We start from the raw sequence: 22,609 nt of genomic DNA on the forward strand, positions 1-22,609 counted from the left end.
GCCACCCACAGCCCAGTGGTATAGCTTTCTAGCTGGTGACTCCAACCTTTTGGTCAGCAAATGTTGCCTCCGTGTTAGGTGCTTTGCAGTAATACCAGAATTAGACACACTCCCCGGCCCAGATTGCTCCCCCACGCTGCAGTGGCAGAAGATTCGCTGAAACAAAGGGGCCATCGTCTGACCTCGAGAGGACTCGTGCTTAGGCCCAAGGCTCACGTCCCATCCCACCTACTCCTCCCAAAGCCCAGGGGCCACCCCCGGCCTGCAGTCCCCCGAGTGCTGGAATGCCCTCTGCCTGGCCGATTTCTTTGACCTACCTTGATTACTTCTAAGCTTTGCCCACCACCTTCCGCTGATTCCTGGCCCTCCCCTTCCAATTGACCCTCATCTCCGACTCTTTGAGACCCAGGACCCCTGACCTCGCGCCCCTCTGCCCCTCATTTCTCCGTCCTTTGGCCATTCTTGCCCCTCCTTACATTTTCTTGGCCACATCTGTCTCTCGGAACTGCTCCTTCACCATGGTGACGGCTGCCGGGGCACCCTCCTCGAGACCGGGGGAACTAGATTAGAGAAACGTAGCTCCCTGCACCTCCCGGCCGTGCTTCTTGCCTCGTTACTAACACAGCAGCGGCATCCTCTCGGCCACCGTAGAGCGCCCCACGTGGTCGCTTCCTCTTCCGCTACTCGCCGGCGCGTCTGTCAGTCAAGAGAGGCTTCGGACACGCCGCTTTTCGCCTTCTCCCTGCACTGCCATCTTGCGGCGCCTCTTTGAAACTGCACCAGGGCCTGGGCTGTATCTTCCAAAAGCCCATTTCCGGTCCATTTCTCCAGGTCTTCTGACACCTGCAGAGATACTGCAACGCTTTGCCTCAGGACTTTCAGGCAGTCAGGGAGACAAAAACTGCATAAAGAGGAAAATCGTCGTCATCGTCACCAACAACATCTTAATTAAGATCCTCTAATTTTTTAAGTAAAGGTGGAGGCTTAAAATGAACCTGCCCAGGGTACAGAGGTACCAACTGGACGACCACGGAAAGAAATAAACAGGTCAGAAAACACGGCCATGCGTGCACCTTCAGTTTACAAAGTTACTTTGAAAAAGAAATGAATTAAACATGTTATTGATTACAAAAACAGAAGCTGTAAATCTGTGAAAAGTTAGCCATGATGAGCTAGGGATACAAGATGAGGGGACACTGCGAAGTGAAAATCATTAATGTATACAGGAGATAAATTGCTTACCCAGTCTGTGACAACCTGTGGGAGGTGATCCTAGTGTGATATCTAAGCACATGAGACTACCAAGGAAACCATACTACCATAGGATTCAGTGCTACAGAGCCAAAAATGTCTTTACTATTTGTGGGGAACTCTAAACCGAATCCAATGAAGTGGTTTAACACCTTTGAATTGTAAGAAGGTACGTTAGACTCCATGGATTCTTACTAGCAAAACACAAATGCAACAGACGAAAAGCAAAGCAAATCAGATTTTACTTTACTTATTGTGGACAATACTATACTAACAAGACCATACTAACAAGATTTGATGAGTGATTTTGTCATAGAGAGGTTAAGAGCAAACGTTCTGGAACCACAGTGCCTCCGTGGGTACTACCACCTAAAAGTTGTGTAACTTTGGGAACGCTATTTAGCCTCATTATGTCTTAGTTTCCCCATTTTATAAAAGGGGTCAGCAATAGGTACCCTACTTCTTAGTTGGTCAAATGGCAAAATGAAGGTGAAAGTAATTAGAATGTAACAGGCACATAACAATCACTCGGTGAATATTAACTATTATTATTCTAAAAAATATAGGAAAGTTGTCCTCGAAGCCTGCACTGTGGTTTTCTCGTTCATTCTAACCTTCGGAAAGTTCTTTCCTTAATGTCTCTTTGAACATGTACATATATTCTTTATTTTTGCATGACCATTTTACTTTAAACAACTAAACGAACTTATGGATCAAACAGCTTTTTTTTGTTGTTGTTGATAAGGACTAAGATTTTCAGAAAAAGCAAATTAATTAATGAGTTTTTTGTTTTTAATTTACAAAATCACCAGGAAAATCTCAGAAAAACAATACGTAGCAATCAACGAAAATAGTTTTATATATTTGACATAACAAAGGTTTTGAGTCAGGATTTCTGCAGTTTTCCTCGCTATAAAATGAGGAGGCTGGTTGACAGTATCTCCTAAGATGTCTTGCATCTTTACGAACCTCTAACTCGCAATGAGACAATTTAAACTATAATTCGGCTTATCGGAACTTTAAAGAAGCGCAGTTCAAGACAGTAAATTGAGCTGAAAGGGAACCCACGCTGGCGTAAATCCGTCGGCCCGAGTTGTTCCGCCTCTGGATTGGCCAGTCCAAAACCCCGGGGGTGTGGCCGAAGATCCTTGGCTCACCTTAAGCCTTTTTCAATCCGGCATTGGCGCGGCCGCCCTCACGGTTCGGGCCACGCCCACACGCCGGCGCCTCCTGGGGTCCTTCCGAGCGCATTGATATGATTGGCCCGCGGTTAGTGGTTCTCTTTTCCTCCCTGGCTGCCTAAAGCTCGACCGCCATCATGGTGAGTTTCCTTAGATCCGTGCAGTCATCTGTCGCGTATCTGAGCCATCCTTCGTCTCTGGGTCCTGCCTTTTGCGCTATGGCCACCTGAAGCCCCGTCGCTTTTCTTTGGGTGTGTCTGACGGAGGCTGGTTGCCTAGAGACCCGGAGCCGTCGGTGGGGAGTCCGGGCTGCGCTGCCGGACCCGGACACGCCGGGTTTCAGGGTCCAGGGCCTGGGGACTGCACGAGCGTCTCCTGCGTTTGTCGCCTTCGTGGAGCCTAGTGGATTGGGCTGGGTGGGGTGAGACTCATTTCACCGGGGGGGGGTCTCAGTTTGCGATAGGCGGTTTGCAAGTGATGGCAGCTCTAGAGGTGAGGCGGGTACTGGCGGCGCCCGGGCGAGTTGTGGCGAGTGAAGCCGATTCCACGTGTAAGCTAAAATATTGTCAGCCGGATGGAACTTCTTGCACACTGGGGAAACCGAGGCCCTGGACATGGAAGCCTGCAAAGAGTGTGGATTAAGGCATGACTAGTCAGCTCTGTCTTAAAGGTTCAGCACCCATTTCTAAGTCGACCTCCTCTGCAACCCCCCTCTTCCCCCCGATCTTCTGAAGAGTTGGGTACTATTGAAGTGAACTTACTTTGGGGTGGCTTTTCAAACTGAAATTGAAACGTAGCAACCAATTGTTGCCTCTTCCTTCTCTCCTCTTTCTGTAAAGTTTTTTCTTAGTGGAAACATGCCGAATGCCCACGTTTCCTTGGTGGTCACTTGTGTAAGAGCTGTTGGGCCATTTAGAAGGGGGTAGGATTTCTTGTGGGCCATTCAAGACGGGTAGTTGACATGCACAGTGCAGTGTTTGTGTCAGATTTGTGCAGGATGTTAGGAACGTAGTTGAGACTATAACCTTTGTTAAAGTGGAAGTTTTAGTTCAGAGAATGGGTTCTTGGGTGAGGGTGATTTTGGGGTTTGTTTACACTTAGGGTACAGTCTGCAAAATCTGGAGACATTTTTTCTTATCGCAACTGGGGAGTTGGGGGTGCTACTGGCCTCTAGTGGTTAGAGGCCATGGGTGCTCCTAAACAGCTTAAAATAGGACAAACCTCACAGAATTAGGACCAAAATGAGGTGTTGAGTTAGAGAAACTGCTCCAGAGTGATTCCCGTAGCAAAGAGAAGTAAGTTTCCAGAAAGCTGTTGAGTGGGTTTTCTTGGTATTGAGTTTATGTGTGTTAGAGGTGTCCTAGAAGGTAGGCACTTGGGATTTGTTTTTCTTTTCATGGAAGCATTCCCACCACTAGTTCCTGTGGTTCTTGAACATTTGAAATGTGGCTCCTGCAGCTGCGGGATTCGGAATTGCATCTTAAATGTCATTTGATATTTAGAAATTATTCACATATGGCTGGTGGCTACTCCTTGGCAGTTCCAGAGCTTGGAAAATTACAGCGGGATCAAGAAAAGGTTGAGTGGTGTCATTAACTAGTGTATAATATTTTCAGAATGACACAGTAACTATCCGGACCAGGAAGTTCATGACCAACCGACTACTTCAGCGGAAACAGATGGTAAGGAAGGACACATCACAGTTTGGTTGTTTTGCTTCAAAAAATGCATTTCGTAATGATAAATGCTAAAATTTGTTACTTCTTTTAAGGTCATCGATGTTCTTCACCCCGGAAAGGCAACAGTACCTAAGACAGAAATTCGGGAAAAACTAGCCAAAATGTACAAGACCACACCAGATGTCATCTTTGTATTTGGATTCAGAACCCATTTTGGAGGTGGCAAGACAACTGGCTTTGGCATGATTTATGATTCCTTGGATTATGCAAAGAAAAATGAACCCAAACATAGACTTGCACGAGTAGGTGTTCTCATTTGTTCAACAGTTACTGAAGACTGAATTTCAACAGCATTGTGCTGTGGGTGCAGTGGAATGAGCAAGAGCAAGCAGTCTGGGGAAGGACAAGCTACAGATCTGAACACTAATGGGGTTAAGAGAGAAGGTTCTTCGACAGATGTACAGATAAGAAAGAGTGCAGGGTGTCAGTAATGGAGTCTACAGCTTTTGAAGAGATGGCATTGGAGCTGTGTTTAGAAGGGCAAGTAATAATTGTGAGGATAGGAGCTGGAAATACGGGGATGAGTTTGAAAGGTTGGCACCAAATTGAGATCCTTGATATTAAAGTCTGAGTTTGGATTTGGTTCTCACAGGTAGCCAGGAGCCATGAAAGGTTTTTGATCATTTTGTGGGTGCCAAGCACTACAGTGAACTACAGCAGTGAGCCGGAGAAGCTCCCTTAGATTCTAGGTCGTAAACTAGTACGCAGACGGTTACTTTCAAGTACTTCTGTTTCTCTTTCTCCTTCTCTGCCATCAGATAAGTAGAACACAGGTGAGGGAAAACATGATGTGGTAGATAGATGCTGCACGCTTTGATTGGGTGGTCTGGGAGGCCTTGCTGAGCAGGTGACGTTGAAGCTGAGGTCCACGTGAAGGTTGGTTGGAAGCAGTCTTCAGGCAGCAGGAACAGCAGAGTGACGTGGGGCGTTGAGAGCACATCTGGTTCCTGTGCCATTGATTTGTACACGTACGTGTCCCTTAATTTGATGACCAGGTACTAGCACTATTTTTAAATGTGCTTGAAGAAGTATTGATTTTGGGAAGCTGCGTTTCTTGAGCTGTCTGGCTTGGTCATGGTCCTTACCAGATTAGTTAATGCTGAGTTGATGTTGCCAGTCACTTATGAGGTACTCCTTTCTCCTTCAGCATGGCCTGTATGAGAAGAAAAAGACGTCGAGAAAACAGCGGAAGGAACGCAAGAACCGAATGAAGAAAGTCAGGGGAACTGCAAAAGCTAATGTTGGTGCTGGCAAGAAGGTATTGTTCATCAAGGAGAACACAGAAATGTCAGTTGCAGGTCTTTAGTTTCTAGAGAGGAGGGATTTGTTTTCTTAATAACCTTTTTTAATGTTTTTTCTTTTCCCACTTCTTCTGGATTACAGAAGGTAACGTGTTTTGAGACGCTACACGATGTAGTATCTTAACACCTCACTAGAGTAGCTTTGCCCACCCTTTGTCAGCTCACAGATTTAGCACAACACGGGCCACATCGGTTCAGTCATCTTGGTGGGCATCTTGCAAGCCCTATCAGGAAAAGTTTCCCATTTTACTGCTAATTGGTTTAGACTGTGAATGGGGAAGTATGTCTGGTTCCCGGAGATTCAATTTATTTGCTTAAAACGGATAACTGGTTTAAGAAGCTGTTGAATCAATGTGGCCCATGTTCTCCTGGCATGCTGGAGAGGCAGCTGAGAGATCTCAATTGCTTTCCTCTCCGGTTAGCCAAGACTGAAGTGATTTTAATGACAAGCAGCTTTTTACCAGCTTTGCTAGCTAACTGTAAATAATAGTTGAATGGAATTAAGGTGCTGGGTTGTTAAATTAACAAATAATCAAGTGTTCTGTGAACTTTTTTTTTTTTTTTTTTTGCCTTTTCCCTCTACTTTCTTGGATTTCTTGTTCATCAGAAATGAAGTGTCTAGCAGGTACTGAGATTGTGAGCACGGTGTGGGGATGCATCACCTTCACAGAGTTTGCTTTGATGCTTTGCATGTTGGCTTTTGGACAACAAGAGTTTTCTGTAGTATGGTGTTTTATAATTGAAATGCTATGTTTTAAAATGGTAGATTATGAGCAAAGGAGAAAAACTTCTAATCTCGTTTATTTTGGAAACTCAAAAATGCATGTTATGTTGCGAAGTGACCTGGTGGAGGAAGGTGGGTACTCTACCAAGTAGGCACCTTTTAATTTGTACTGGGAAATGCTGTGCCCCAGTTACATACCCAGGAAATGGCTTTGGTTGATACAGGGCTTGGGAAGGGTTCTCTCATTTTTTTTTTGTCAACAGTCTTTCCCTTAGGGACCCTGGGACTGGTTGATTTCATTGGCAGCTCTAGTCTAGGAAATCTGGCAAAGCATCTGTCCAGGAAGCATTTGCTCAATAGAATGGCCTTGTACCATTCTATTGCTTTTTCTTTTCTTTTCTTTTCTTTTTTTTTTTTTTTAAGTTTTTAAAGTTTATTTATTTTGAGAGAGCGCAAGGGAGGGAAGGGTGGAGAGAGAGGCAGAGGGAATCCCAGACAGGCTCCATACTGTCAATGCAGGGCTGTATGTCATGATGGTGCGATCATGACCTAAGCTGAAATCAAGAGTTGGAGGCTTAACCCGAGTGAGCCACCCAGGAGCCCGTACATTGCTTTTTATTGACCTCCGATTTTCCATCTGCTGTCCCATTTTTCTTTTAATTGAAAAAATTCCAAGGTAATTGTATATTCACACCAAGGTTTTCGACAAATACGCTTTTTCTATAACTGTCTGGTCACAGTAGTTCACTACCCCATGTTAACCATTTTTGTGCATTTGAGCAGCCCCAATCCATAGCATGTGAAGTGGGCTAAGACTGGGTTGGAGGGTAGTAGGGTTTTGAAACACTGTAGTCACTGTCCCTTTGTGCTTCCTCTAGCGATGACTCCCTGTCAGGCAGTGAATGTGTTATGCCTGCCCACCTCTCTAATCACATTGTCTTCCCAGCCGTGGAGTTCTAGTAATGGATGAACTGCCAGAGGAACTACTTGCTGCTTAGAACTGCTCCCTGTTTGTGAGGCTTATACCTGTCAACGGAAGTCCCAGAGGTTGCAAAAAGATTCAGTCAGTGGACTGATCTAGACCAAAGGACATTTAACCCGTTCTTGTCTTCATTCAGCCTTTGAGACCTGTGTGTTAGTGCTTGACGGTGACGTGTGCGGAGGGGCTACCTCTGTGGACCTGAGCATCACTGTCCCTACTTCAGGTTGCACTGGTGCCTTTCACTAGCATAGCTCTGAAAACCTGCCTGGGAGATGAATGCATAAATATGCACGTGTATTTGACTCAAAATGGCCAGGCATACTGATGTTAACTTTTGTTTTTGTTTGGATGTTGAAATTGGTATTTGCTCTTAGCTTTTGGGTACGATAGTTTTTTTTCTTTTTTTTTTTTAACGTTTCATTTATTTTTGAGAGAGGGACAGAGGGTGAGCAGCAGGCTCCGAGCCTTCAGCACAGAGCCCAACGAGAGGCTTGAACTCACAGACTGGGAGATCACGATAGAGTTGTTTTAAATGAAGGAATAAATAGTCTCGCTTTTGAAGAGCATTTGAAGCCTTTTCATCGACTGAGTTTTGCCTTTTTAAAAACTAACTCGTACTGCTTTCGGTGGCTGTGAACAGTGACGTTTAAAGTATTGAACTGAGACAGGTTTTAGGCTTGCTTGATCATTTAGAGTTCTCTCTGAGGCTAAATTAATTTAGATTCTTGTGTGGGATGCTTCCCAGGTCTGTTGATGGTGCTTGTGTGCCCAGCATGATGTTGCTGAGCAGAGCAGGAAGGATAAGGGTCAGGCATGTGTACTTCATGTATATGTAGGCGGTGGCAGCTTGGGTTGGCACTGCCGTTGGCATGATCTCTTCATTGTGAAGTCCTCGTGCCACTTTGTTTACATAAGAACGGTAGTAATCATGCGAGGTATTCTCAGAATGGGGGGGAATAAAATCAGTGAGTGTCTGAAGAGTGTTTGGTATACAATTACAAAGAAAACAGTCATTTTTAAGGTGTCTGATTGCATGCATGTAAATGCAGATTATTTTGGAGTTTGAAAAGGGACTATTAATGAAATGTTTCTTTTCCTTCTTCCCTCCTTTCTCCCTTCCCTGCCACTGATTCAGTGAGCTGGAGATTGGACAACAGGTATAATTTAAGCTTTTCATGTAGATCATTAGACTTGTTTACTGATAATGGTAATTTAAAACTATAGAGCATGTGAAATGGTTTTAGAAGTCCACTTACAAATTCTCTCAAGAAGTGTAGACTTTTAAATACTGATAATTACATGGTTTTGTTTTTAAAACCTAGTAGTATTTAACTGCTTTTTTATTTCATTTCTGACTTGAATGCTTGCAAGTTTTATTTCTTGATGCTTCCCTTGTGTTATCACAAAGTTAATATTCTAGGTTACTAATACTTCTTCTGCATGAGCGTCATTAAGTTTGGAGTTTGTTGAAGGGTTTGAACTTTAATTTTCAGGTTTTTAAAGGTGGTTAACTAACTAAATTTTTCTTTTTCTTTGTTCCACAGAAGGAGTAAAGATGCTTCAGGGACTATCTGGCGTTTGTGCAGATTTTTCATGAGGGGATTAATAAACTAAGAACTTTTATGTGTCTGGTTGTTTGAAACATTTGATGTTTACTGGAAATGTTACGATAATTTGCTGTTAGAGCGGATTTAGATTGCTGCCCGGATTCACATGTTCACATAAGCTTTCAGTGAAAACTTGGCATGACTGTTGTTCCTTTCGGTGGCACAAAGGTGTTGGGTGTACAGTCTCAGCAAAGCAGGAGCATATAGGTAGGGCCAGTCTGTTTTGCCTCATGTGAATACTTGCCATCAGTCTAGTTGGTCAGTCTCTGAAAAAGACACTTGAGATCTGAATTCCTTTTTGGTCTTCCTAGAACCTGACTTTATTCTTAATTAACTGAAAAATTTGCTGGCCTCGACAGGAAATTACTAGATTATAAATTACTAGATTGCTAAATGTTTTCATCATCTATCATGAAGTCAGTAGGATCCACCAAAATCATTGTTAGTCCACTGTAAGTTTGTGCTTACAGGATAAGTGAGTGATGTATTATGAGTGGGGAATCAGAGGCTCTAGTGTAACGAATATTTGGGTGTAGTGTGTAATAGCTTGGTAAATCTGATAGTATGTGCTTTTGGTGAAATATGGAGGGTTATGTGGTGTTACTTTTCCTTTGCTGGATGTTGATTCTGAGTTTGTCTTTTTCAGGCATCATGGTTGAGTACTCGAGCTCTGGATGATTGGTCAGTTGTGTACATTTGAGAGATTTGAGGAGTGGTTGTTTTAAGATTACTGTGAGGGTTGGGGTACCTTTTTTTTTTTTGAAAAAGATTTTAAGTTTATTTACTTTGAGAGTGAGCTCAAGAGCATGGGTGAGGGAAGAGCAGAGAGGGGGAGAGAGAGAATCCCAAGCAAGCTCCACACAGTTAGTGCAAGCCCAGTGTGGGGCCAAACCCACGCGTGAGATGACTTGAGCTGAAATCGAGTCGCATGCTTAACCGACTAAACCACCCTGGCGCCCTAAAGGTGGGGGGTGGTGCCTTTTGATGAGAGGATAGAGAGGGTGGAAAGTGCAGAAGTTGAGTTGAGGGTGAAGAAGCATTAATAGCTTAAGGGTTTTGGATGCTATTTTGCCCTGAAGTTGGTGTAGGATTGGTTTGCATATTAACGTGGGTCCATATGGGAGTCACGCTTATAAATACTATAAGAACTGTGTCTGTGGATGAAAAAGCAGCAGAGAAACCTCAGGAAGTGGTAATGGAATGAAAGACCTGGTTAGTTGGTAGATGGGGATTCAGGAAAAGGCAAGAATCGTGATAGCAGAAAGCACAAGGTTGCTGGTAGGAATGGTTGTATGTTTTGGAGAGCATGGTGAGAGACTCTGAAGAAGTTGGAGACCTGAGGATAGGGATGTGGGGGCTGGACCTGCTGGCCGAGGCCTGCGGCTGGTAGGGTGGGAGCAGTTGCTCCGCCTGGCTGCACCTGTATGCTCAGGCTGCACTCTTGGGTTTATGGAACCCATGGCCCTGTGGGTGTCCTTGCTAGGACCAGGATGAGTAGGAGAGTGTGGAGGAGTGGGAGATTCAGGCCTGCAAGTGTCCGTTTTCACCAAAATGGCTGACTGGTGATGAATAGGAGTGGAGGGGGGGGTATTTTATTTTGTTTTAATTTTTATTTCTTTTAGAGAGTGAGCGGGGGAGAAGGGCAGAGAGAGGATCTTAAGCAGGCTCCATGCTCAGCATGGATGTGGGGCTTGGTCCCACAGTCCTGGGATCATGACCTGAATCAAAATCAAGAGTCAGCTGCTTAACCGACTGAGCCACCTAGGCGCCCCTGGAGTGGGGGATTTCAAATTAGCAGTGCAGAGGTCACTGGTGCCTGGTGGCCAACATTGTAGAAAGAGAAGGGGTTTCTGTGGCATTGAGACTGAGGGAGCAGAGCACTGGGGAGGAGCAGGCAGGAGCGAGGTGCTGAAGGGAAGGGACAGCTGGCAGAGGGGATGCAGGGCACTAGGTAAATTGGAGCTGGGGGAGGCGGGTGTGTGAACTAGCGGTCGGTGGATGGAAGGTTAAGCAGGACTGGTGGAAGCAAACTGAAGGGTTGGTGGTGGCTTTCACAGCAGAGTCCCAGGGACTGATGTGAGCTAGCAGGCACAGCTGCAGGGAGCCTGGGTGGAAGTGAAGGTTAGCAGTCACAAGGCATGGAAGCTTCTGTTGGGGTGTGCTCAGGGAGGGCGGAGTTGGCATTCATCCAGTAGCCTCTTGGAGTTGTGATGAACTCTGGCTGAGCTCACTGTTCCAAGGGACCTGCTGGGCTGGGCGGCTGCCGAAGTCACCAACTGGTAGTCTTGTCTGCGAGCTTTGTTGCACAGGGCACATTTTGAAACTGAACAAGTGATACGTAACAATCCAGATTTCCAGCCTCTTGAAATTTTGGGACCCAAGAGCAGGCTCCCCTTCCTCCATACTGACAGTTGGCAAGGTTAGATGCCTGGCCACCTGCCTCAGGATAAGTGTTGTCTAGTCCACCATCGCCTCCACCACAGCCTCTGCTCCTGCGCCTAGCTCACACCCTCACTGCCTGCGCTCTGATCTCATGTCCCTTCCGTGTGATTTTTCCATGTAGTCCATGTAGATGTCTGGGCAAGTCATTTGGTCAAATGATAGGGTTAACTTCTCTTCAAATTGAGGTACCCATGGGTACCTGCTCTGCTGACCTGACTTAAAGGCTGTTTTGAGGCTCAAATGATGTAGCATCCACCTGTAAGAACAGTTTGGGAACTGTGTTGCTAAGCAATGTGTGATAGGAAGGACTTGGCAGTAACTCAGTTTAAATTGTGGGCATCTGTGCTGTTGAACTTCAGGATTCTCAGATCTAGTGTTGTCGACCCTGACAGTAACCAGACCATGCTGTGCTGTCAGCAGGCTTTGAAGGAGCCCTTGTAAAAAGCAAAGTTAACTAAGGGGAGTCAACAGTGAGGGAGAATACCTCCCTTTCCTCAATTTGGCCCTAGTGGGAGGCTTTGGCTTGGTGAGAGGTAGCGGGGATCTTTGAAGAAGCTAGAGGTGATTCTGATGGGGGTGGTTTTATAGTCTCCAGTGAATACTGGGGTGCTTCTTAACAGCTTGCCTCATTTGTAGTTGCATGTGCCCAAGGAATCAAGCAGCTTTTAACAGTGCTGTGGGCTTGGTTCCCTGGTTGGTTATTTTGGGTTCTTACAGCATCTTAATAGGTCATACTCTTGGAGCCAGGGCAAGCGCTGTTCTAGATTCCAGATAAACACCTTTAATCTGCACGGTAACCATAAGAGGCAAGTGTCATTGGACCCATGTTGGAGAGTTGACAGCAGTTAAGCAACTTGTGCAAGTAGTGGGGCTGGGGGTGGAACACAGCTGTCCGAATACAGAGTCTTCATTGTGCCTCTGATCACATGTTGAGTAGCTGTTGTCTGCAAGATACATGAAGGTGAACAAGACATGAGTTTTTTTAAGGTTTATTTTGAGAGGGAGAACGTGAGTGGGGGAGAGGCAGGAGAGGGAATCCCAAGCAGGCTCCAGTGTCAGTGCAGAACCTGATGTGGGGCTCAAACCCACAAACTGTGAGATCACGACTTGAGCCGAAACCAGGGGTTGGACGCTCAACCGACTGAGCCACCCAGGCGTTCCAAGATAACTGATTTGTATGCCTGCTGTGCTCAACAAATTGCCCGTTGCCGTGAGATTATTGAAGTAGTGATGGCCAACTGAATCCCCTGTTTACTGAGCTGCTGTGTGCCCTGGTCTCTGGTGGGGACTTGGGAAGTGAATGTCCCTCTAGGCTCAGGGGGTTAAGCAACTCCCCACAGTCTCCTGGCCTGGTTTCTCACTGTGAAGCAGCAGACGGTGCTTAATTGTGTTAAATTACATGATAGGTATCCAGAGGTGAGAGAAACTGTGCAGGGTGACTGGGTCTTAGAAGGCTTCTGAGGGAATACCACCAACTGGGACAATCTAATCTGGATGCACAGGAGCAGGGTTTTTTGATCTAGTGCCATGGGAGCTCAAAGAACTTTTGCAGGGTGGGAACAAGCAGCAGGTGTGGGTGAAGTGAGCCCACTCTTTTGGGGTACAGGTGGGGAAGGTGGGAGCAGCATGCTTGTAGATCAGATGGAAGGCTCTGGTGACTGGTGGCTTCAGCAGTTTGGCATAGTGTGTTTCTGGTATTAGAAACTCCCATTTCAAAAATAAGACTTTGGGTTGGCTTTAAGGGCACCAGAGGTTCATTTGTGCTGGCGAAGTAGAGGCCCTCCTGAGTTCTAGAACTCTGCAGTGTGGGTCTAGGGGGGTGAACGCCCATGCTTTCATTTGTCCTTTATCATCTACTCCCTGTTGAATTTCTGTAGGCCAGACGTGAAAGTGAGACGCCCAAAATAAGAGTCCACACTGGTTGGGGGTTAGGGTATAAGGTTCTGGAGGGAAGTGATACTAGAGAGGTCAGCAGGGAGCAGGTTACTGAGGACCTCGTGCAACAGGCTAAGGGTTTTTTTTTTCCTTGTTCAATATTTTGGAATAAAAACTGCTGGAGAATGAGATGTTGAGCTGTGGATTGAATGTCCGTGTCCCATGCTGAATTCCTCTGCATGGGGGATACATAAAGCTGTTGGACTGTTCATCATGCATGCTGGAGAGGGGATTTGCGCAGGAGGCTAGGGATTGAAGAGATGGCATTCATGCAGTCTGGCTTGGAAAAGGACTAGATTAGAATTCGGAGACCTAGTTTCTGATCTTTGCTCAGCCTCTAGACACCTGGGGCTATGGATGGTAAGACTTTTCTGAGCCTTCATTTTCCCGTGTCTAGATGAGGTACAGGGCTAGATGAGTAGTTCCTAAATTTGGCATCTGGGTGCTGGTTGAGAATACAAATGTCCAGGCCTCCTGAGTTAGCTGTGGGGGGCACCCAAGCATCTGAAGTTGTGACAACTTCCCCAGGTGCTGCTTCTAGTCTAGGGAAGTTTGGACTAATGGGCTTCTAAGGTCCCTTCTGCCTCAGAAGTGTTGAGTAGGAGAAATGATCCCTGTCCTCGAGAAGCTGGGACATGAACAGTAATACTGCTACTGCTAATAAAATAATGGCAGAATAGCTGACATTTATTTTGTACATGCCAGAGGAATTAGTTTTTTCCTGGCTATCTGGAAGTAGAGTGATCCTGTGAAGCCTTTCAGAAGGTGTAAAGAACAAAGTTATTAATTTATATGAATTTTGGAGTGTTCTCAGACCCAGAAAGTAACTTCTCGGGCTTTCCTGAAATCTTGGGATACATCTTACTAATGGATGCACAAAATACATTGAGGTAAAGCACAGGTGCTCACAACACCGTTCAAAGCTATGGTGTCTTGGTGCTGAGTGTATGTTGGGGCAAGGGGCTTGGCGGTGACTCGTGCCACTCGGAGTGCTGCAAAACAAACTAAATGCTATTTTTGCTTCCTCCCCCCCCACTCCCGCAAAAATGAAAATGCTCTTTGGATTTCTTTCAGTTAGCAAAAATAAGTGCTCATGTAGGTTTTTTGAGGGGCAGACCTGTGTATCATTTATCTTTTTCAAGTACTCTGTGAGGGAGCTCTTAATACCCACATTTTACAGATAAAACTGAGGCTCAAGGTTAAGGAACTTGATCAAAGTTAACATAGCTTTGACATGGTATAAGTCTGGGGACATTTGGAACATCTCATAAAGGGCTAGAATTTTCGCTGAGCATTGGTGGGTGCAGAGAGATAGCAAAGGCAGTGGTTTTCCAAAAGCCCTGAACTGGCTGTATCAGCATCACCTGAGAATTTGCTAGAAATGTAAAATCTTGGGCCCCAACCCAGAGCTACTGAACCAAAAACTGGGTAGGTTCCAACAACCTGTGTTTTAAGAAGCTTCTTGTGCAGGCTGAAGTTTGAAAACCACTGAGGGCCAGGGGAGGACATTTCAGTGCGACAGCTGTGGGGACCAGGGAGGGCGGTGGTAAGGACTGCTCCAATTACTGGCCTTTCCTTTGGTGGAATAAAGAGGTCTGTGGAGCCACACAGACTCCCACAAGGTGGCACTGTAGGCACAGGCTCGGATGCAACCTGCTTTGTTGTCCTGGCCGCTCTCCTTGCGGAAGCATGAAAAAAGCCTAATGCCACATCAACTGGAGAGGTCACTCTTTCTTCTCAGAGAAGGTCTAATGGGGGTGGTAATCTTGTTTATAGGATTCGGCCCTCGTAGGGAAGCTGAACCTGCAGGGCTTTCTGCTGTTCACGTGCGCATGGCGATGTCTACCCATCCGTGCTGCAGTGTCTCTGCAGATTCAGTGCAAATAGCGTTTCTCCTTTGTAAGCTGCCCGTCAGCTGTGTGCCCCAGCTAAGGGGCTTGCAGTTTATTTGGGTAAGAGAACACTTGAACCCTAGTGGCCTGATTCTGGTTCAGTGTTCTCCCTGTGGTGCAGTGCCTCCATCCAGTTTTTGGATGGTTTGGGTGGGGGGCTAGAGTGCTGGGTCATGAGACTCATCTTCAGGCCTTAGCTCTGTCCCAACCATATTTCCTCAGGCCAGTCCCTTTTCTCTGGGCCTCCGTTCCCTACTCTGCAAGATGGAGTGGTGCCGAGAGTGGTGGCCTTCAGATGCTGTTATAAAATTTTGCTCTGGGGAGTTGAGACAGACTTGTCCTAGTCGGGGAACCTGGATTGCAGGGCAGCTATAAACCCTGCTGTAAGACATCCATCTCCTGTATCCACTTAAGTAAGCCTTGCTGGGACTTGGTGCAAGGCAGTAAGGTGGAAACTATCAAATTGGGTTTTTTAAAATACAGATCTCTAGACATAAAGGATTTGCTATAGATTTCTATTCTGCATTTCTTGGAAGAAGGAAAGATTTACATCCTGTTCTCAGCTGCAGAGTGTATTCCACATACACACTGCAGAGGGAGGGGCCGTGACTGTGCGAGGCTTCATTCAGCATTCACCTCATTAATCCAGGGATTGGTGTACTACACACAGCTTGCTGTGACTGCTCACCCAGCTGAGCTGCTCTGCCTGGGTAGTTAGTCTCTGGAATTGTGTTTTCGGAGAGCTGTAGAGGTGCACATCACAGAGGCATGGGGGAGTCAAGGGAGGGTCTGGGTACAGCCCTCTGCTGGCTGCCATCCTCTGCAATGATACTCTGAGAGTTTGGCTAGAAATTGTCCGACCCATAGGCAAACACCATTGAACTGCAGCTCTTGTTGGCAGAGGAAATGTGTTCAACAAGATGCATCTTTCCAGCCAGGCTCCTTGGAGAAGGAAAGTTATTTAGTTGATCTGGCATCTCCCATTTTGTAGGCAGGTAGCGCTGCATTTTCTTCTGTTTATGGATAAGGCCACGGAGGCACAGTTGACTTTCCCTAAGTCCCACAGCTCATCAGTAGTAGGGAGAAGACTAAGCTTCAGTCCTCTTCACCTTGAGCTCACTCCCCTTCTGACCCCAGACTGAGCTGTTTGCTACTCAGGAGTCATTTCTTACTCCGAGAGAGAGAGAGACAGAGAACAGAGGAGGGGAGAAAGAACGCTGGGCTCGATCTCCCAATCCTGAGATCATGCCCTGAGCCAAAATCAAGAGTTGGGCACTCATGACTGCGTCACCCCGGCGCCCTTTGTGATGAGAACTTTTAAGACCTCTCTTGGCAACTTTCAAATATATGATATGGTATTGTTAACTGTAGTCATCATGTTGTACATGACATCCCCAAGATGTGTTTATCCTATAACTGGAAATTTGTACCTTTTGACTACCTTCACCAGTTTCTTCTACGCTCTACCCCCTGCCTCTGGCAACCACCAATCTCTATTATTTGAGTTTGGGACTTCTTTTGGATTCCATATATAAGTGGGATCATACGGTATTCTCTTGCTCGAATATCACTTAGTGTATTGCCTGCCCTCAAGCTCCATCTATGTTGTCACACATGGCAAGATTTCCTTTTTTTCTTTTTTCAGTTTATTTTGAGAGAGAGACGGCATAAGTGGGAGAGGGGCAGAGAGAGAGAGGGAGACAGAATCCCAAGCAGGCTCTGCATGTCAGCTTGGAGCCCAATGTGAGGCTTGAACTCATGAAACGGAGATCATGACCTGAGCCAAAATCAAGAGTTGGATGCTTAACTGACTGAGCCACCCACTGTGTGTGTGTGTGTGTGTGTGTGTGTGTGTGTGTCTATGGTGTCTACCACATTTTTCTTTACTTTTTTTTTTTTTTAGAATTTATTTATTTTGAGATAAGCACAGAGCTTGATGCAGGGTTTGATCTCATGAACCGTGAGATCATGACCTGAGCTGAGAACAAGAGTTGGATGCTTAACCCACTGAGCCACCCAGGCGCCCCAATCTTTTAATTCATTTTCAGTTGATTTATGTATAAGTGTATAGTGTAAGATAGAGGTCCTGTTTCATTCTTTTGCTTGTGGCTGTCCAGTTTTTCCAACACCATCTTCCTTCTGTTTTTAAGGTTATAAAGCACTGCAGTGTTGTCTGGGGCACTTTTCCGTGCTGTTCAGCTCATTTCCCTGTGCTATCTTGCAGAGTATCACTGGTACAGAGGTCTTCCTTGAGAAGCTAAGAGTCAAAACGTCTATGACTGGTGCTCCCTGAGCTGGCTTTGTCTGGTTTAGATGGTGTTTTGGGTAGGAAGCCTTCAGCCGCAGAACACTGAGAACTCCACTTAAATTGCCTTGAACAATGAGGACATTTATTTGTTTATATAAGAAGCCATCTAGATGCAGAGGGGTCTTCAGGGTTGATTGATGCAGCAGATCAAGAGTGTTATGAGGACCTAGCCACTTCCTCTGCTTTGCTACTCACAGTATTGGCTCCATTCTGCAAATGGTTGCCAGATACGGCGGGGCTATTCCTGGTCAGCAGGAGGCTCTCCTCTGCATGTGGTGAGTCAGGAATCCGGGCTCCTCCTACTCTGCCTTTTGCCATCTTCAGGGCCTCCTGGTCACTTGCATCTACCTGGCAGAATGGGGAAGAGGGAGGAGAGGCACCCTTTCTCCACAAAGTCCTGACCAGAAGTCACCCACATCATTGCTGTTCCTGTCTCATTGGCTGGGACTCAGTCTCCTGGCACACCTAATTGTAAGAGGGCTGGAAAATGTAGGCTAACTCTAGCCCAGGCAAAAGTAGGGAAAATGCTTTTGGGGGACAGCAACCAGTCTCTGCCATGGCTGGATGAAGAAACTGGATGCTTCATAGAGACTCTGAGTAGAAGCCTCTCAAGCAAAAGGAGGTTACTGGAAAGCTGAGAGGTGTTTAAGAACCAAAGTGTAGGCCCTGCCGGCAGCCTCCCTGGGATCGGGACTGGGAAAGGATTCTGATACAAATCAGCCCTTCCCTCCTTCTTCCTTCCCCTTCTGTGAGTCCACTCCTACTCCTCCTTTGCAGGCAGCTTTCTATGCTCTCCTTCCCCATGCCCACCTCCCCATTGCTTCCTATTCCAGGTAGCCAGTTCCATTAACTAGACCTGGCATCCAACTTGTCACTTACCGGCAATGTGACACTGACCGGCCCCCCCCCCCCCCCCCCCCCAGGACAGAGGTCCCTTCCTTGTCCTGCCTGCTCCTGCAGCCCAGTCTCCACTTAACTGGGGCGGAGGGAGCACTTCCTGAGGGGACGAACAGAGAGCGCTGCCGATGTGTCCACAGCAGCCGCCGCTTGTGTTGCGAGGACTTCTGCCTCCTCCTCATCACTCCCAGAACACCCCATGTTGCCACTGAAAAAAAAAACAACCCACCAAACTTTCTTTTTAAAAACTGCTTTACTCATAATTCAGATACTGCAATGTTTACCCTTTTAAAAGTATATAATTCAGTGGGCTTTGGAATTGTGCACCTCATCACCGCCACCGGGTTTCTGGGTATTTTCATCATGCCAAAAAGAAACCTTGTTCCTCTTAGCAGCCACTCGCTATTTCCTCCAGCCTCTGTTCCCTACCTTGGGCAACCACTAGTCTACCTTCGCTCTTTATAGATTTGCCTGTTCTGGACATTTCATTTCCTATAAATGGAATTCTGCAACATGGGATCTTTTTTATAACTGGTTCTTTTACTTTGCATGTTTTCAAGCTTCATACTGTAGCATGTATCAGTACTTCATTCCTTTTTTTTTTTTAATTTTTTTTTTTTAACGTTTATTTATTTTTGAGACAGAGAGAGACAGAGCATGAGCAGGGGAGGGTCAGAGACAGGGAGACACAGAATCTGAAACAGGCTCCAGGCTCTGAGCTGTCAGCACAGAGCCCGACGCGGGGCTCGAACTCACAAACTGCGAGATCATGACCTGAGCCGAAGTCGGCTGCTTAATCGACTGAGCCACCCAGGCGCCCCTATACTTCATTCCTTTTTAAAAATACGGTTTTATTGAGATAACTTATATGCCATAAAATTCACCTTATAAAGTGTACCACTCAACTATTTTTAGTATATTTACAGAGAACATTTTCATCATTCCAAAAAATAAACCTCTTACCCATTAGCATTCCCTCCCTCCCAGCCTCTGACAACCACTAATCTGCTTTCTAGTCTCTGTGGATTAGCCTATTCTGGACATTTCATGTAAATGGAATCATCTCATGTGTATCATTTTGTGACCAGCTTCTCTCACTTAGCATGATGTTCTCAAGGTTCATGCATGTTGTGGCATGTAGAAGTAATTTATTCGTTTTAATTGTCAAACGATATCCCATTGTATGCTTATGCCCTATTTTGTGTATTCAGTTGAAGGACATTTGAATCGTTTCTGCTTTTGGCTATTAGGAATAATTCTGGTACTGTGAACAGTTATATGCAAGTTTTTGTGTGGACATAACAATTTCACTTCTCTGGATATATACCTAGGAGCAGAATTGCTGGGTCATATGGTAACTCTGTATTTAACATTTTGAGGAATTCCCAAAGTATTTTCCAGAGAGGCAGCACCATTTTGTATTCCTGCCAGCAGTGTGTGAGAGTTCTAACTTCTCTACATCCTTGTCAACACTTACTATTATCTGTACTTTTGATTTTAGCCAGCTAAGTAGATACGAAGTGGTATCTTATGGTTCTGATTTGCATTTCCTAGTAACTAGTGGTGTTGAGCATCTTTACGTGTGCTTATTGGCTGTTCATATGTCTTTAGAAAGTCTTTAGCTCATTTTAAAATTGGATTGTCTTTTTGCTGTAAGTGTTCTTTGTATATTCTAGATATGTCTTATCAGATGTTTGGTTTGCAAATATTTTTTTCTCATTTTGTGCAGTGTCTTTACGCTTTCTTGATGATGTTCTTATTATTTTCTTTACTTTCTTATTAAAACATTTGATTTTTTTATTAAAAAAATTTTTTTAATGTTTATTTTTGAGAGGGAGAGAGAGACAGAGGGTGACCAGGGGAGGGGCAGAGAGAGAGCAAGACACAGAATCTGAAGCAGGCTCCAGGCTCTGAGCTGTCAGCACAGAGCCCTACATGGGGCTCAGACTCACCAGCCTTGAGATCATGACCTGAGCCAAAGTCGGACGCCCAGCCAACTGAGCCACCCAGGTGCCACTAAAACATATGCTTTTTAAGTAGTCTCTCTACCCAGTGTGGGGCTTGAATTCGAGATCTTAAGATCAAGAGTCGCATGCTCTAATGACAGCCAGCCAGGTGCCCCTTGATGGTGCTCTTTAAAAGGCAAATGTTTTGGGGTGCCTGGGTGGCTCAGTCTGTTGAGTGTCAGATTTCAGCTCAGGTCACGATCTCACGGTTCATGGGTTTGAGCCCTACTGACAGCTCAGAGCCTGGAGTCTCCTTTGGGTTCTGTGTCTTCCTCTCTCTCTGGCTCCCCCACTCGCGCTTTGTCTCTCTAAAATAAATAATGTTAAAAAAAATTAGAAGGCAAGTGTTTTACATTTTGATGATTATCTGTTTTTTCTTTTGTCTCTTGTGATTTTGATGTTAAATCTAAGAAACCATTGCCTAACCCAAAGTTCATGAAGGTTTGCTCCAATGGCTCCTTCTAAGAATTTAATAGTTTTAGCTTTTACATTTATGTCTGTGACCTACTTGGCGTTAATTTTTATGGACAGTGTGAGGAAGGGGTCTGACTTCATTCATTTTCATGTGACTACTCATTTTGTCCTAGCACCACTTGTTGAAAAGACTGTTCTTTTCTCGTTGAATTGTATTGGCACCCTTGTGGAAAATCAGTGGACTATGTTGTCACTTCCTGAGTTTTCTGTCCTTAGAAACTTCTGTCAGGGCTCCCGTGAGACTTTGAATAGAACAATAATGCTTTTTACTGAATCCTCACTGTTTGCCGTGCTAGGCACGTTACATATATACTCTGTGTCCTCACAACACTTCTGCAAGGTAAGCATTATTATCCTCATCTCAGAGATAAACAGGTTGAAACTCAGGATTTTAGTCATTTTCCAAAGGTTCAGTAAGTGGCAGGGTCGTGAATTTAGGTCAGGGTTGGCTCCAAGGGCTGTGTCATGTGCTATGGTTCTCTACTCCCAGGAGGCCACCCACCCACCTTGGGTGTCATTTCTGGGGTTCTTCAGGGCCATAACTAGACAGATACATGTGTGGTAGGGATTATGGCCTAAAACCTAAATGGAGATTATATGATTTCATGGTGTGATTTGGATACTAAAAAAAGCACAAATTGTTGCTTCCAGCTGCCTCCATAGGAAGTGGGCATCTAGAGTGAAGGAACAGTGAGTCCTCTTACCCTGTCCATTTGGACCACTCCTTGGGGTTATTTTATTTTTGGAAACTGTGAAGTGGAGCTTGTTCAGAGAGGAGTATCGGGATGATAGCCTGCCTTCAGATGATGGCTTATGAGATCTGTTTGCAAGGTCTGGAGTTATTTATGATTTTATTTTATTTTTAAGTAATTTCTACACCTAACATGAGGCTCAAACCCACAACCCTGAGGTCAAGAGTTGCACGCTTTGACCAACTGAGCCAGCCAGGCACCCCTGAAAAGGTCTGGAAGTATTTAGCTGTAAACAAGCGGGGATAGGTATTATTGGTCAAGGGCTATCATGTGGGAAAAGGGTGAGATTTCTCCCAGTGTGTGGAAAATAAGGCAAAATGGTTTGGGTGGATAGGAGGAAGTTTTTAAAACTCAGAGCTGATGGAGGAGGGCAGGGGCTGACTTGGAGAGTCGTGAGCTTCCTGTCACTGGTTGTGTATAAGCAGAGTCTAGCTGCTTACTCTGTGGGATTGCTGTGGAGGCTCTTTGGGCCTTCTGCAAGGTGCAGGCCTGGGGGATTTTTTAGGGTTTCCTTTGACCCCTAAAGCCTGTACGTTGTGGCTTTTGATTTTATGGGGACTTCCTGTACACACAGCTGGGACTGCTCCCAGCCCAGATCTGTCATGTCTCACTGATCCCGAGGGCTAAATTTGGAATTTAATAACAACACTTTGGATTTATGTAGCCCGTTTCCTTGGAGGCACTTCATCTGTTATCCCATTAATTCTCATAACATCCCTGGGCGGAAGGTGAGGGAGGGCGAGAGAGGAGAAGGAGTCTCTGGCTTCTTAACATCCTGAAGGTGAGAGGAAGTGGCTGGATTAGGTACAGGCCAGGGGCTGGGGACGTGGCCTGGATCACAGCCCCTCTGGCTTCTTCCCCATACAAAGACCAGGTTGCCTGCTGGATAAAGGTACGTTGCCCCAGCAGGAAGCTCATGTCTTGTGCAGAGTATATTGGCCATCTGACTACATGAACAGTTTAAGATAAATCTGTAGTGCGTGAGGCTCCAAGTCGGCTCTGTCAGTGATGGAGTGGTTGGGTGTGGAGGTAAGAGGGAAGACCGGTGTGTTCACCACTAACTGGCTTGCAGGGGAGGGTCCAGGGGCAGCAGGAAGGTTTCGTTGGGGAGAGGGGAT

At 45.7% G+C, this 22,609-nt stretch overlaps 2 protein-coding genes across 10 annotated transcripts in view; one reads left to right on the plus strand and one right to left on the minus strand.

Annotated features, from left to right (window-relative positions):
• Positions 1-680, minus strand: part of POLR3A (RNA polymerase III subunit A) — a 52,654-nt gene extending 51,974 nt beyond the window's left edge. Inside the window, exon 1 of one of the 2 annotated variants that reach the window (XM_053207677.1) lies at positions 477-680. In XM_053207677.1, the coding sequence (XP_053063652.1) occupies positions 477-520 (44 nt within the window). In that variant the 5' untranslated portion in view covers positions 521-680. The remainder of the gene's footprint in view (positions 1-476) is intronic. The other variant, XM_015066206.3, reaches the window with a different exon arrangement.
• A 1,828-nt stretch (positions 681-2,508) lies between these two features.
• RPS24 (ribosomal protein S24) overlaps positions 2,509-22,609 on the plus strand; it is an 85,449-nt gene continuing 65,348 nt past the window's right edge. For 2 of the 8 annotated variants that reach the window (XM_053207679.1, XM_053207680.1), the window contains exons 1-4: positions 2,510-2,572; positions 4,049-4,114; positions 4,204-4,413; positions 5,319-5,429. In XM_053207679.1, the coding sequence (XP_053063654.1) occupies positions 2,570-2,572; positions 4,049-4,114; positions 4,204-4,413; positions 5,319-5,429 (390 nt within the window). In that variant the 5' untranslated portion in view covers positions 2,510-2,569. Of the gene's footprint in view, positions 2,573-4,048; positions 4,115-4,203; positions 4,414-5,318; positions 8,806-22,609 lie in introns of those variants that run through there. The other 6 variants (XR_008292318.1, XR_008292319.1, XM_015066211.3 and 3 more) reach the window with 6 other exon arrangements.

Source organism: Acinonyx jubatus, chromosome D2 (genome assembly GCF_027475565.1).
Source record: "Acinonyx jubatus isolate Ajub_Pintada_27869175 chromosome D2, VMU_Ajub_asm_v1.0, whole genome shotgun sequence".
NCBI lineage: Eukaryota > Metazoa > Chordata > Mammalia > Carnivora > Felidae > Acinonyx > Acinonyx jubatus.